We start from the raw sequence: 16,631 nt of genomic DNA, 5'->3' as shown, positions 1-16,631 counted from the left end.
TGGCATCTCACTGTGTCAGCTTCTAGGTCTTAAAGGAAATCTAAAAGAAACATTGTTGCCAGTTTTTAAGGCTCATGTAGCATGCTTTAGGATTCATGTAGTTCATCTACAATATAATGCCAATCATTTCTTTCTTCTAACTAGTGTTCAGATACTTGATTGTTCGAAATATTTTTAATTCAAATGAGACCAAAATTTTATTTTTTTCTCGTTTATTTTGAGAGAGAGAATGAGTGGGGGAGGGGCAGAGAGAGAGAGAGAGAGAGAGAGAGAGAATCCCAAGCAGTCTCGGAGCCGTCAGCACAGAGCTTGACTTGGGGCTTGATCCCACAAACAGTGAGATCACAACCTGAGCCAAAATCAGAAGCCAGACTCTTAACTGACTGAGCCACCCAGACACCCTGAGACCAAAATTTCAAAAGACAATTCTACAAACAACAAATGAGCCCGGCAATCACCTGCCCTCAAATAGGGAGAAAAGGAAATAAAGAAATTCATGTTTAGTGGGAACTGAGTTTCCATTTGGGAAAATGAGAACATTCCGGAGATGGATGGTGGTGATGACTGTACCTGATACCATTGCCCTGTGCACTTCAACGTGACTGAGATGGTGTGTTTTATGTTACATGTGTTTTACCACAATAAAAAAGTTGATCTTTGTTCCCTGACAGGTGATGGCCGTAAGGAAGCTGTGTGTGTGTGTGTGCGGTCAGCTCCTAAAAATCCATTTAGCCTGGATTTAGGGTGGTTCTTCACACATTCAAGGAACCAGAATAAGTTGCAGTTGTCCTCTTTTGTGAACAATTTGAGTGTGAACAAGTCTATTTAGGAGAAAAAGTTGATCATTCAAAGGAATTTGTTCATCTTCCACAAGGTTTCCAGAAGGGAGAGTCTAGTTACTTTTCCATTCATCTTGCCCAAGGAATACTTTTTGTTTCCCTTTCATTTCTTCTCTTTCTTTCCTACGTGTGGTGGAAAAGAAAGCCATGCGCTGAAAGCTGAGGTTTGAGAATGCTGGTGGCCCTCGTCATGGAATGGAGTGTAGGCTGGGGAAGCGGCTTCCAGCGTCAGAGCGTTCGACGAGAAATTGCTGACGTGGCTTCTAAGACTTCCTTGGTCCCTGAATCTCCTTGGATCTCACTTTTTGTCCTACGTGTAATAGAAAAGTCACCCTTTCCCTATCTGTTTTACAAACGGGTTAATGTGTGTGGATGTGTTTTGTAGATTGTAAACTGCTCTAGGTATGCAAAGTGGCCTTATTATTTCCACTGCTCTTACCATTAATGATTCTTCACTAAAGACTTGTGCAGCATAAAATGAGGAAAGAATTAAATGAGGAGTGAGGCTCCATTGTGTTTTGACTCTATGCCAGGTTATGTCAGCCCTGGGCTAAGTTGGAGCAGAGACACTGCTGTGATCTGGCTCCTTGATTTCCCTCTTGGTTTCTTTCTTTCGGTCTGTGCCCTGAGCAAGCAGCTCGCTCACAAACCCTTGAATACAGATTGAAATATATTCAGAAGAGATAGGGTTTTTTTTATTTATTTGAACTACACTTACCTGTGGGTTCAATTCATTTGAATGGGGAAAATAAATCACAGATGACTTTAGAAGGAGGAAGTCTGAACACTCTTTCCTGAGAAATCGTGAGACATCCAGTGGGATGTTGCACGAGATTTGTCTTGCCTCTAAATAGTTGCTTTTGTAATGATTTCAAAGGAGGTGTGTAACGTGTTACTGACCCACTTTAAAAATATGTGTGAAATACAGGCTATAATGCAAGGAACTTCAACTGTGGATAATGGGGATGTGAATTAGTTTTAGGAAAGGTAAGGAATTAGTTGTGTGTGTGTGTGTGTGTGTGTGTGTGTGTGTGTGTGTCTGTCTCCATGTGCAGGCTTATTTGGACATGGAGACAGGGACAGGGATTCTTCATACTTGATACTCAAGTAAGGCTATATGTGCCCTTGCAAGAGAAACTGTTTATTTTCTCACTATACCTTTTGTGAAGTTGGATTGCGCCCTGTCGCTCAGTGGGCTGAAGTACAAATGCTAATTTATTGCCAGACTGCAGGGCTATGATTTGCATTCCAAATCAGACTGCAGATTCCCATTATAAATTGTTTATCCCGCCGTTCCTTATCTCGAATTTGTTCCTTCTTTTATTGTCCTACTCAATGCAACAATGACCCTGGAAGCTATTCCCTTTCAAGAGATTCCCATTTAAAATCAGCAGTTTTCGTGGACTAAAATTACAACAATAAACTACAAAGACATCAGTAGATTCCTTTTGAAAAACTTCTGTTTTTCTCCCTTTCCCTTAAGAATCGTAATGCACTGAAGTACAATAATTGCTTAAAACATATCCTTCAGGCTTTAAGGTTTATACCGTGTTTTTGTATCTTTTTAAATCTGAAAGGTGTGAGCTTATAAAACCTCTGTCAATAATAACCTCTTACAGACAAACCCTGAGATGGTATGATTGCAGCCTTTCTTGCCACTTTAAAAGCAAAGTAACTAGATGCTCCGAGAGGAGAGCAAAGCAAACGCGTTTTCGCATTTTCGCGAGGTATCTGACTGGTGAGAATCAGGCTGCATGCAGCATAAAGAAGCAGCAGGAATCTGGGCTTTCCCACTCTGGTGGCAAAGAGGGGGAATCATGGGTTGGTGGTCTGCTTCATGTTAGGAGGACACCCCTCCATCTGTTCACAGCTCAGCCTCTTTCCAATTTAAAGCCCAGATTTCCATACAAACCTCAATTTCTTTTCCCCATTTTAAATGCAAAGCAAGGCTTGTGAATCACAGAGTCTCTGCTCCTGGGATTCAGACCAAATTTCCCCCCAAAATTCTCAGGCTGTTTGCTTGAAAACCTGCTTACAGTGGTACACAATGGGCAGCTTTGAGAAGAAAAATTGATAATCTTCACGGAAGAGTAATTTGAATGAAATTACACTTGACAGTCTGTCTCCAAGCAAACAAGAGGCGCGAGGGAGCCTTTGCTAAGCTCCCAGGACTTGCCCAAGCCACTGCTGTGGGAGCTTCCCAGGGAAAAAAAAATCACCAGTTTCTCCAACATCTAATTGAGCTTTTGATTAATTCCGTGTACCAGATTCTACTGAAGAAAGGTAGCCATGGAAGAGAATATGGAAGAGGGACAGACACAAAAAGGTACTGTGCTAAAAAGGGTTTGTTTGTAACTAAGTAATTATTTTGCAGTTTCCTTGTTTGCTTTAGACACTTGCCAGTGGGGCTAATGAATGTTTCTCTCTTGGAAGGCATTTGTGTGTGTGTGTGTGTGTGTGTGTGTGTGTGTGTGTGTGTGTGTGTGTGTGTGTTTCCCTTTTAGTCCGTAATGTCTGGCTTGAATGTTGTCATTATTTGCAAATCTTTCAGATCCCAGTGTCCAGATGCAAAGTCGAATTTGGTGATAAGAGCATTGCGGTATTGTTGCGAACTCTTCCTTAGACCAGTCTTTGTTAACCTTCCTTTATTTCATGCTTTCACGCTTGTCAAGCTGGGTCAAGGGACTCCTGGCGTGAGCCACAGACGCAATATTAGGACCTAGTTGTCGCTAAAAATCTGATGATGTAACCATTATCGATACCTTTGAATGGACATCTGATAGAACAAAGACCAGGCATATATTTATTCTGTTTTGGTTCGGGCATCTTCTTAACAAGATCTTTTTTTTTTTTTTTCTTTGCGTGGTTGCAGTTTGGTTTAATGTAGACGGAACAGAGGTTCATACATTTTCCCAGTGAATAGTGATGTTAAGGTTTTCCTTTCTATGGAGTTGACCATAACCCACTTCTGAGTAATAAATGTCAAGGGTATTTTTTGATCCGTTTTTTAAGCCTGTGTAGGTGTATCTGCTGTTTAAGTGAAATTGCCATTTTTATAGGTTAACAATAGCCGAATATTGACAATTTCAAATGATTCAGACACTCTAGAATGTGTGTGTGTGTGTGTGTGTGTGTGTGTGTGTGTGTGTGAGTGCGAGCGTGTGCACGCGTACCAAGCGGTAGCTCTGGAGGGAAGTGTAGCTGTATCTCAGGATCAGAGCATTTTCTCTCATGTCTGTTCTCAGGCTTATGTAATGTTGTACAAAATGCTCTTGTGTTCTTAGGATGGAAACAGTGACACAGGTAATATACATAAAGGCAATATTTAAGAGTAGTGCTGAAATATAGCGATCATATTTGGTCTTGAATGTATGTAAACGCATTATTTTAGAAAACCATATTTTACATGATAAAACAGACAGTTTGGAAGCATAGTACAGTTTTTCATTATTTTAAGCCATTCAGCTTTGCTGAGTCTTGAAGCACACACGTACACACACACACACACACACACACACACCCAAACACTCACATATACATAATCAGAGACTGTTGACATCACATATATAAAGGTTTTATGTAAGCAACAGGAAGGTAATACATAAGCTAATGTCCAAATTTTAGTCATTAGCACATTTGTTAACGATACTCTCCAAGGAAACACAATAATCTACCTGCGTGTCATGCGATCTAGTTCTTAAAAAAAAAAAACAAAAACAACCCTCAGCTACCTTTATTGTATGAACAAATAGCTTAAGTGCTCATTGGAGATTTGAAATGGCAAATTTTCATGGTGATTTTCACCCTTTAAAGGTATCTCAATTGACTACTTTGGGAATAGATTTTCTTAATATTTTTATAGCACATAAGGGGATTGCTTCTTGGCCAGTTAATTTGTTGAAGGAAAAATAAAGTGATAATTTTCACATAGAGAAGTGATATTCATTACACTAAATAAAATCTTGAGATAATTCACGGGTTGTGGTAACAGGTTGAAAATGTCTGGGCAAGCCTTGGTAGATACAGGAACCAAGAAAAATGATGTCATCAGTTATGTTTTTCCCAGGTAACACTGAAAATCTTTCCTTCCTGGGGATGGAAGCAGCAGGGATGTGATGAGGAACAAACATCTCGTCGCAGTGGGTTTTTTTCTTTATCATTAAGGTGTGCATGTTTAGATTAGGAACGGTAGTGGAAAATCATCTTTTAAAAATGAAAAGAATAGGTTGTATGATGGTCTGTAAGTATGTAAGGATACATAAGTAAAATACCCATAATTAAGCTTTTTTTTTATTAATTGAGAAAGATGATTTAACTCTTCATTCCTGTTTTCTGTTGCTTTCAACTCTGCCTATGACCCTTTTTCTATGTAACTTTGCTTTTAGAAAGTTACATTTGAATATAAATGCTCTCTGTACCTGTGCAGGGGTCAGGGAACAATGTACATTTTGAGAGGATCTAAGGAAAGCTACTTGGCAAGCAGATTAATCGTAAGAGATTTTTCAAGAGTTGAGATGGGCAGATTTAGTGATCCATCTACTTTAAAGGAGAGCAACACTTTGCATCAACTCTCATCCTGTTTTTCTTAAATTGCACAGAATTTTCTTAAGCAATAATTCAGGTATCACAGAATTCTCTTCTGTTTGAAAGATGCCCTCCTGTCCCTTCTTACAATTTCAATCTATTTTTCCCTGTTACAAATTAGAAAGACTTCAGTTCATGTCAGTATTGACCCATGTCAGCTTCCAAATTCAACTACAGTATGAAATGGAAGCCAGTGGTTCCATAAACTATTTGAAAAGATAATATAGTTGATGCTTGGAAGATATTCTTCCATAAGAAATGGACTTTTCTTCATAATGAGATCTCCCTTCCCCACTTAATCTGTAAAAGGGAACTGAAAGTAGCCCTAATACTTACCCTAATTTAACCATGTATGTTCAGCCTGGAAGAGAGCACGATTTAGAAGTGGAGGTGACCGGGTGACCTCACAGTCAATTCTGCTCAACGCCTTGGCGTGAAACTGAAATGGGTTCACTAATCTGTTGCTGCACCCATTTCTGCCACCGTCCCAAAAGGCGAGCATCTCATTGTACTGAGTGGGAAACTAGTGCTTTAGGAAACATGTCTTTTTTGTAAAACATGCCCTGTACGTGAAAGCCCGTTGTTTTATCTTGGGTTCAACCAAAGCAACAGTATTCCGGTATTGGAGAAAAAAAGAGAAAAAGGAGAGAAGCTGTTTTGAACTTGGCCCTTAGGTACAGCCATAACAGACCTAGCATCCCTGTTGTCAAAACTTGGGACACGTGGTCATCAAATCATGGCAACAGTGGTTTCAGTTACTGTAGAGGGATTGAGCCAAGTGCATGAAGAGATTTTTACACAGATTTAAAAGGTATACGTTTATGACTTCTAGACATGCAGCCATGTCTGGAACATTTCGCTCAATCCTATAGGAAAACACATAAATGATTTAAGTGTGTCTGATCATTAGTGACCTAGTGAATGTGTGTTCCAGTGGCCAGACAAGTGGGTGACCATTACTTTACAGACAACCGCAGTGAACAAGTTACTGAATTAGGAGGAGGTCAGAGCTGATGAATTAATGATTAGAAGAAATGATGACATTACACGGACACGAAAAGAAAATAGCAATGAACATGAAGAGCTAGCAAGTGGGAATCTTCGTAAATTGGCTGAACTGCTCCCAATAGCCAGAAATTGATTGATTTAATTTCTGAACATGAACATCATATGAAACAAAACCTCAAAATTGACATGTAGTGTACCAGAAATGTTTGATCAACTCCAAAGATGATGGCTACGGCGTTACTCGGCATGTTTTTCTAGTATAATTAGCAGTATATGAATCTCTTTGTCAACTTCTTGAGTTCAGTGGAGGCAACCACAGCCTCTGCCCCAACAGTGATGCCTGAGGTACCCTGTCCTCGAAGGAATCAGTCCTTGGTGATCCTCGGGGACTACGTCACCAGAGGAAGGAGAAGCTCAAACTCATGTGACAAGGCACAGTTTGTCATCTGCACACCGATCACGTGGCTGTTGTTTAGGGGCCATCGTTCATCTTTAGCCGAACACACGTGCACGTGCCCCAGTTCAGCATATCCTTAACTTGTTAAAACCAAAAAGAGTATCTGGATGAAAGGGCAGTACACAGGTTAATTTATTTCTTTTCTCTTGCTGTCTTAACGTTTGTCTCATAATGAATACTGTACAATTATAGTTGACATGTCTACTCATAATTATATACTTTTCATTTTACATTATACATTTCGACATGCATTACTGTTAGGAAGTCTGTGCCCAAAAGCGTGTATGAGATATTTATGGGCTGACTGAAATTCTTCTTGAAAATTTTTTTGATTAGGGTTAGTTTTGCCTTTGAGGGATGACTTTGCAGCCTAACCCTTCTTTAGTCAGACGTCATCCCTCAAGAAAAGACACCACGTAGTAAGTGAAAAGGGAGGTCCTTTTGGCTCTATGACTAAAAAGGATGTTGGGCAACTTAAATTGCCCAGTGATTTCAGTGCCAGATAGTGGCCTAAGGACTTCACATAAATTAACTCATTGACTCTTCACAATGACCTTAAGTGGTACTAATACTGAGGAAACTAAAAATCAAATAGGTTAATTAACTCGACCAAAGTCACATAGTAGCAAGGAGTAGAGACAGACTGAGACCACGCCCTACGCTGTGCTACATATCAATAATGGCCTTTCTACCACACCTTTAAGTGCTGTGCTTAAACCACACACTTCTACTACACTAATGAGCTTGCTCTGTAATGTATGGCCATGTTCATTATCACCCATTGTGGCCTTTTTGGCTAGATGTGGAGAGCTTTGCAAGTGCAACCAGTCCCTAGGTGAGCCAGCAATATGTGACCTGTGAGTCTTGATTCCAAAAAGATGAGCTGGGTCAGTGGGACTCTTCTTTTGAGAATTGAGAAAAAAAATGATCCTTTTGGTTTTGTTTGCTTGTTTGTTTAGAGAGAGACTGTGAGTGGGGAGAAGGGAGAGGGGGAGAGGCGGAGAGAGAGAGAGAGAGAGAGAGAGAAAGAGAGAGAAAGAGAGAGAGAGAGAATCAGAGAGAATCTTAAGCGGGTTTAATCCTCACTAAACTTGGAACCCGACTTGGGGTTAGATCCCACGACCCTGGGATCATGACCTGAGCCAAAATCAAGAGTCCGATGCTCAACATACTGAGCCACCCGGGTACCCCAAGAATAAGTGATTCTTGATGTGCCCTGAAGATCTCTTCATTCTGCCAAATATCTTTACAGTGATTGAGCTGTCATCCCTCAGCTAATCTGAGTGAATCTCTGTCCTTTGCAATCAAAGACCTCTAAATAAAACAAATGAGCAGATCCTTTTAGGAATCTTATGGAAAGAAGTTCAATGTTAAGAAATATTCCCTGACTTTAACCTACCAAGTGACAGGTGAACCAAATGTATACTTACTATATACTTGAATCTCAACGTGAAACTACTCTTTAACATCCTAGATAATTCTGAGGTTTTCCTTCACCATTCATTTTTTACAGTGAATAATTAGTTCAACTTAAAACCACGACCTACCAGTAAACAAGTATTGGTAGTAAAATATTTTGAGAACCAAGGAAACCAAAGAACCCAGAATGAGTCAAAGTGTCTGCTTTGTTAATAGACTTGGAATCTTTAATAGTATTCCATTGAAATCCACAAGACAGTGGCTAGGCAAATAACAATCACAACATCAAAAACCTTTGAATAGTCATTTAAATGGAAGAATTAACTAGCCTGGTTTTGCATCTTGGATGTTGGCTACTTGCAGATCCATGAAAAAAGGAATTTGTCTTGTCTTCCTCCAAGTGGACTTCATCTCAACAAATATTGTTGGCTGCCATCTTGATATTTGAATAACAGAGCTACAAGAAACTGGGACATTCAGATTTTATAAAGTGTATAGGAGAAATCTGTCCTGTGAGTTGACAGCTGTGTTTTTACTGGCGGTGAATACTGGAGTCTAAGAAATTATCCTCCTGGTGTTATCAGATGTAGTCCAAAGACGCTCGTCAGTGGGGAGAGTTAGGTGCATTTGTCATAAAAAGTGATATCCCCAGAGCTTCTGCTTTGCTCTGATTATTATGACTTCTTTGGTTCCGATAAAATATTTTGGAGTTGTGTCATCTTACATTTTCTTTCGATCAGTTGCTGATTATGTTTTTTATAACTGTGGTGCTATTTGTCTCAGAGATCCAAAATCCTCAGTAAAACATGTGCCAACATCTTAGTAAGATAAATGATGCATATTAGGGTTTTCTTTTCTTTTTTTTTTTTTACATTATCATTAGAATGAGTATATTCACCTTTTTAAAACAAAAGCTCTTGATACAGTTACTTCATTTTCTCCCTGAATTGAAACTTAATCTTACACATTTAAGGAGACTAAGTGAGAAGTCCCGTGTAGTAGATTGAGATATTGATACAGAATGTACTTGAGTGAGGACTTCAAAATGGGTCTTAGAAATTATTTCTTAATTAGTCCAGAAGGCAAATGGCTTGTGTGGGATTCATAGAATTCAGAGGATAACTGCTAGCTTGTCAGTTTTGGCTTCCATTTTCCTCTGAACATCTACCCCTCCCCACTATGCAAAATGCTTGACAGTTTTCTTTTTCATATATCGAAGACAGACTGCCTGGCTTCTTTTCAAAATCCTTTTGGATGCCATCCATACTCACAGGTGGCACAGCTGTGGATTAGCTGACATGATGAAAATAATTCATGGTTTCCCCATGTGCTCTCTAGTCAAGTTGTGACCATTGTCTTGGATATTCTTAATCCGAAAGAAACTTTATTCTTTGAAAAAGAATGGAAAATAAAAGGAAAGAAAAACAGAGGATAGCTGATTTGTTTCTCTCAAATTGTGAATGGAAAATTTAACTTTAGCTCCAGATAAAAGCCAGTCGCGAATTGGGGTGGGTTGTAGAGCACATTGGGGAATTAAGTGACAATAGGAGCAAAGCTGAGGTCAGAGGAAAAAGGGAGGATGACTCTTGACTTTTAAATGATGTGTGTTCCTCAAGTCTTAAGGTGGAAGAACACGTTGGAACGTTACTGCTGGGTACAATCAGAATAATTTCCAAAAGAAAGACATTTTGGCACGTAGTTTAAATCACGTAATGTTTTCGGACCTAAATTTCTATCATATGAGAAATGGTAATCTTTTAGGATACCTACCTCTACAAAAGAGAGCAATTTGATGGAGTCTAGCCATGAGAATGACGCTAGGAACGTAAAAAACATGCACGGCCTCTGATTATGGAGCATGCATACTTTTTATTCTCTAGCAAAAGTGAATCAGTTGAGAAATTTTGCTAATTATCATTTCTCACTAATAGAAATTTCAGTGTTTTGCCAAATGCTTTCTTTTTCTTTTAGTGTAATTGATTTCTTTCACTAGAAAGGTTCTTTGAATGATATATTAGCTATTTTTTAATAATATAAAATTTGGAAGGAAACCTTTTAATCGCTTATACTCCTTTATTGTTATTTGATGAGAGTTATTATTTACTTGTAAATAATTCAAACAAAGAAATAATACATGGCCAAATCCCTTTCCCCAAAACCTTAGCCTCTTTTTTTTAGTTTTGAGACCTGTCTCCCATTTCCTACAATACTAGATATTTCACTTTTAATAGTCTGTGCCATATCAATTTTGCACTTCGATTTAGTGATTGCACATCTGAAACGTAGCTGTCTTTACTAACATGGTTTATGTTTTATGGAAAAATAGTAAATATAGTAGCTAATACTTAATAATCCAGGCACTATCTTCAGCATTTCATATTGAGTATCTAGTATCAGTATGAATTAATACATTTTGATTGTGGTTTTCTTGTCAATTTCCAATGCTTTTTGACTTTCTAGACACACTCTTTCATCAATGGCTATTTAGTTCAAACTCAGCTCTACAAGGAAAAAGAAGAAAACCTCATACAAATATCCAGAGACTAAGGAGGATTTTAATGAAATGAGATAGTGTTAATTTCATCTTTGAGAAAGAATGGTTCTAGTTAGAAACACTATTTTTTTTCCATAATAATAGCATTCAAATGCAAATTTTGGAATTTTAGACTGGGAAATTCTTTCTTAATGGTAGGAAAGAATTGTATTCATTTTCATTAAAACACCATCAAGTATTTTGCAAGCAGAACTAATTTTAAAAAAATACAGGCTTGAGCATTATCTGAGCAATGGAACTCGTAGACATGATGTTGAGCGTGGGTTGTCCATTAAAACCAACCTCAGGGTTTGAGAAGTTCTTTTAAAAAAATTTTTTTTAATGTTTATTTATTTTTGAGACAGAGAGAGACAGAGCATGAACAGGGGAGGGGCAGAGAGAGAGGGAGGCACAGAATCTGAAGCAGGCTCCAGGCTCTGAGCGGTCAGCACAGAGCCCGATGCGGGGCTCGAACCCACGGACTGTGAGATCATGACCTGAGCCGAAGTCGGACGCTCAACTGACTGAGCCACCCAGGCGCCCCTGAGAAGTTCTTTTAAAAATTTTGTGTATTTGTTTTGAGAGAAAGAGCATGAGCAGGGGAGGGACAGAGAGAGAGGGAATCCCAAGCATGTTCCACACCACCCAACACGGGGTGTGATCTCACAAACCATGAGATGATGATCTGAGCGGAAATCAAGAGTCAGATGCTTAACGGAGTCACCCAGGCGCCCCGAGACGCCAGAAAAGTTCTGATTGTCTTAAGTGATATCCATATTTCACCAAACCCAGATTCATTTATAGTTTGTTATACTTCAGAGATTTTATTATGGATTTTCATCAACTTTTAAAAAATCTCATCCTTTTACAGTATAAGATGACAGTGGCTGCTACTTTTACAGAATAACTGAAGCTAAAACATTTTTAAATTTCTTTATTCAACCACCCGCATAGAAAATTGTAATTACGTTATAAGATGTAGAGTTCAGAAACAATACAGTAAGATTCTCTTTGTAAAGATCAGACATGTAGAAAAGCCAGCAGTTTTTGTAGCCAGTCAAAAGAATTGATTGGCCAATTAACTTGTGGGTTCCGCCATCAAATGACTTGTTACAGCCCTCTTGCTTTCACGTCTAACTCGCTTTCTTTGTAACTCAGTCTGTCTTAGTCCTGGTTTTCTCAAAATCCTTATTTTTTGAGAGTTCATTTTCTCTGCCATTATCTTTGGGTTTGGCGGGTTTAATGTGAGTTTTAGATGAAATAGTGACTAGGTGGACATTCCTGTCATCATATCTGCAGCATTGTAAGAGTCTACTAAATTCAGATCTGTCTCCCTGTCTCCTTTCCCCTCTTCCGTAACACATTGTGACCATTTAAAACATAACTAAGCCACTTCCCTTGAGGCAGAGACTCAGTTCCAAAAGTTAAAAGATGTTATGGGTTTAATCACTTGTTTGAACTGTTGGAACAATTACCTTCTGAAAGTTTGTTTAGCATTTAATGAAGGGCTTCTCTTATCGTTTATTTTTTTATGTACTATATGTTATACCCATCTCCCTTTCCGAAGTACAAATCCCATAAGGGATGGATTTTACGTTGTTCTTGAACCCAACTGGCAAGTTTCTCTGAATACAATCCCATTCATACCTGATGGATGATGACGGTGGTCATGGTGGTAATGGTGATGTTGGTGATGGTGATGATGACAGTGATTGTGATGATGGTGATGATCATGATAAGGAAGGTGATGGTGATGATGATAGTGATGGTGATGGTGATGGAGACTAGGAGAAGAGGAAAAGAAAGAGGATGGAGAGGGAAGAAAGAGGAGGAAGAAGAGGAAGAAGAAAAAGATGAAGTCAACTGTTCAGGTTAAATGAAGGGTGAAACTCTTTTCTAAATAAAAACATCTTTCAGAACAGCTAAATCTAATTTGAAAAAATGCTGTCATGACTCCACTTCATGTCCTTAGATTTGAATTTTAAAAAACTTTTTTTTTTTACCTGAAATACAGTTTGATAGCCGCCTTCGTGAAAATGAATAGATTTTCATTTTTATTATTAAAGAGTCCACATATATATTGCATTACAATTCCAGCAATTAAGTGAAATATATGGAACTGTCAAGTTCAGTAGGTGGATCCTGAAACCTGGAAAGTTATGTCTCACAACATTTTATAAGATGCTAATAAAGAAAATACAGCGTAGGTGTATTTAAACTCGCTGACACTAAGCTCATTGGGTTCATTAGTCAGCGTTAATCAAAGAAAACAAAATTGTGGAAGAAATAACAGTTTAAAATCATTGAGGACAATTTAATAAGATAAGGCCTTTCTGAAGCTCTATCCAGCTAGTCCATATTCGAGATCGTAGCTTTAAAGACCAGCATGTCAATGAGTAGCATTTCCCTTTACCATCTTTTATGCTTTCAATTTTCATATTTTTATCAGTATACAGTCTTGAACCGTTGCCTGATAGTGTGGTTGTGACCAGGCCACAGTCTGAAAGCTCGAGTCACTGGTACGTGAGGAGTATTTATCACAACATTTGCCGGATCATCTTTTTGTCCCTGAGGAGAAAAAATTTGGCGTACTAATTTTTTGGTATACTAACCACTGATTTATGCTTTGGGATAAACATGTGATACCATTATTTGGCGACATTGAGAGTGAGTTCTTCCTGAGCTTCTAAAATCATGTCATGTTTTATATGCCAGCTATGTGGCCCGGCCAAAAAGTATAGTCTCTGGGAAAGATTCATTACAGAGATTTGCTGCAACACTAGATAAAATTTAATCAGCAAAGAGGTGGCAAGCACTTACTGTTGACATTGGTCTCTACACCACAGAAGACTTAGGAGCTTCAGATGAATGACATACGACGTTCTTTCGTAATGATGTTTGGTAATGGCGTCTGCATATCAAGGGTGGCTGCCATTTTTGCATGAACGTCAAAAAAATTTTACTCATTGTTTCTGGTAAATTAGAGGGAAATTTTGTATCACATTCATGGTTCTGTCATCATTACAATATGTGGCTGCAGCTCCAGTACTTTATTTCTTTTCTTTTCAAATTTTGCAGTCATGAAAGGCAACATCATTATGGGTGTCAAGGTCTCTTGAGGCAGCTGGATGTCCAGATGCCTCTCTGCCACCAAGCATTGCATACGTTTTAAAATATTAAAAATACAGAGTATGTTTTTAAATTTTTTTTTCAACGTTTATTTATTTTTGGGACAGAGAGAGACAGAGCATGAACGGGGGAGGGGCAGAGAGAGAGGGAGCCACAGAATCGGAAACAGGCTCCAGGCTCTGAGCCATCAGCCCAGAGCCCGACGCGGGGCTCGAACTCACGGACCGCGAGATCGTGACCTGGCTGAAGTCGGACGCTTAACCGACTGCGCCACCCAGGCGCCCCCAGAGTATGTTTTTAAATCTAACATGCTCTATTTAAAAAGCAAATCAACTTCAGGGTGCCTGGGTGGCTCACTAAGTTAAGCGTCTGACTTCAGCTCTGGTCACGATCTCACAGTTCATGGGTTCGAGCCCCGTGTCGGACTCAACGCTGATAGCTCGGAGCCTGGAGCCTGCTTCGGATTCCGTGCCTCCCTCTGCCTCTGCCCTTCCCCTCCTCGAGCTCTGTCTCTCTCTCAGAAATAAAGGTTAAAAAAAAAATCAACTTCACTGGCTGCTCCATTCCATCTGTATCAGATTCCCAGTGCATCTCCTCCTATGTATTGTCATAACCACTTTGCTTCAGCCTTAGGTACTACAAGAATTATTTTTTTTAATGTTTCTTTAATTTTGTTTTGAGAGAGAGCATGAACGGGATAGAGGAAGAGGGAGAGAGGGAATCTTAAGCAGACTCCACACCCGTGTGGAGCCCATTGTGGGATCATGACCTGAGCAGAAGTCAAGAGTTGGATTCTTAACCAGCCAAGCCACCCAGGAGCCCCTAAAAGAATTATTTTTAAATGCACTGGTTGATTTGACTTGCTTGACTGTATTATAGATGTATTAAGTTGAACTATGTCAAATTGCTAATATTAGACAATTTTCATCTGCAAAAAAAAAAAAAACAGGTACTTTAATATATCTATACTCTTAACATATACATTTATGAAACTTTTTAAGTGTGTTCATCATTTCTATTGAGAAAATAGAAAATAATACATGATATGGAACTATTAAGATTTGTGTATTTACATTAAGTATGGTTAAACTTATCAAACTTTCTCCAATTTCTTTATGACCTCAGTAATTTGTTGTGTTTTTTCCCTTTTAACAAAAATTGGCAAAATGTTTGGAGATTTTTTTGTTTGATGCACTTATATATAATGGGAAAGCTAACATTTTTCTCATTTTTGAGGTCATCCGATCTGAAAGTTTGGTCATTTGGGGGCTTCCTAAACGTAGTACTAAATTAATATCTGTTTTTTTCTGCCTGTCTCAGAGTGGACAGTATGACCTTTCATCTAGAAAGTAGAATATTTGCTTTGTTCCTCCCTGGATAAAATAACACTCCCCAAATCATTTCCCATCTATGTGGCATGATCCAAAGGAATCTCATCTCCCACAAGCTGAAAATATCACTCTGCCACGAGCAGTTCCTACTTACATCATCTGAGACAGGTTTGCCATGCTGTTTGTGGTCTTTGAGAGGCAAAGACTTACATACCATTTCAATATGGAATGTAACCCAGACCTTAAATCGAACTATTACCTTTTGGGTTATTTTGATATTTTATTGTGCCAGATAAAGAAGCCTTCATTGAAAGGGTCTTCTAATCTGTGTTTTAGAAATAGAGTGATGCCACAGTTTAGGCTTTGGAGCGGAAAGTAATTCAGGACAGCACCAAAGAACCCTGAAATGCCCATTACTTTATGTAGATGCACAGTTTCACCTGTTAGTTTTTTTAAGTGTGGGTGTGAGGGGGGAAGATAGGAATGGATGGGAAAGAATTAGGGTGGACTGAATTGTTTTATTTTTTATTTTTGGACTAAATTGTTTTACAGCAGTTTTGGCCCAGAGTGGGGAGACTCCCACCCCTAATTTAGATGAACTCCATTCAGTACAATTAATATGAACCTCATATTACCAAGAATTGGATTTACATTTGGTTAGCATACACTGATTAAGTAAAGCAATTTATTTCTCCAGCCCACAGTTTGGGTTAGATTTGCTACATGGGTAACTTTATTTTTGTTGTATTTTATGTATTCCTATTTATGTTCCATTTTGTAATGTCTCAAAGAAGATTCCTCTTCAGTTTCTGCAACAATGTTTAATCATCTGTCACAAGTGACACAGTTATTGGAATCATTTCATGACTTCTTGACCACTTAGAAGTCTGTATAATTTTTTAAAAAAATTTTTAGACTTTTTTTTAAATGTTTTTTTTTTTGAGAGACAGAGACAGAGCTTGAGTGGGGGAGGGGCAGAGAGAGAGAGGGAGACCTGAATCTGAAACAGGCTCCAGGCTCTGAGCTGTCAGCACAGAGCCAGACGCAGGGCTTGAACTCATGAATTGTGAGATCATGACCTGAACTGAAGTTGGACGCTTAACCAACTGAGCCACCCAGGTGCCCTTATATAGTTTTTTTTTTTTTTTTTAATTGTACTCTTAAAACTGGTCATGTTATTTGAAACAAAAAATTTTTAATATTTTTTGAAAACTTATTATCAAAAATCCATCCTGTTTAAGAAACTGTAACAAGTTGGATGAAAAGAAGAACTGAATCTGAAAATATTTGAATCATGTCCTTATCAAAAGGGTTTTGTATATGCCTTTTGT

The 16,631-nt window shown here is 38.6% G+C and overlaps 1 protein-coding gene across 2 annotated transcripts in view; it reads left to right on the top strand.

Moving 5' to 3' along the window:
- GPM6A (glycoprotein M6A) overlaps positions 1-16,631 on the top strand; it is a 355,480-nt gene that overhangs the window by 190,265 nt on the left and 148,584 nt on the right. Inside the window, exon 1 of one of the 2 annotated variants that reach the window (XM_086703117.1) lies at positions 2,584-3,165. The exons of the other annotated variant lie outside the window; for it this stretch is intronic. Coding sequence (XP_086559243.1) covers positions 3,129-3,165 — 37 coding nt within the window. The 5' untranslated portion in view covers positions 2,584-3,128. Of the gene's footprint in view, positions 1-2,583; positions 3,166-16,631 lie in introns of those variants that run through there. 2 annotated transcript variants of the gene reach the window in all.

The sequence above is a fragment of the Puma concolor genome, chromosome B1, assembly GCF_028749965.1.
Source record: "Puma concolor isolate L17-30 chromosome B1, mPumCon1.1.hap2, whole genome shotgun sequence".
Taxonomy (NCBI): domain Eukaryota; kingdom Metazoa; phylum Chordata; class Mammalia; order Carnivora; family Felidae; genus Puma; species Puma concolor.
This window is presented reverse-complemented; position numbering and strand designations above follow the sequence as displayed.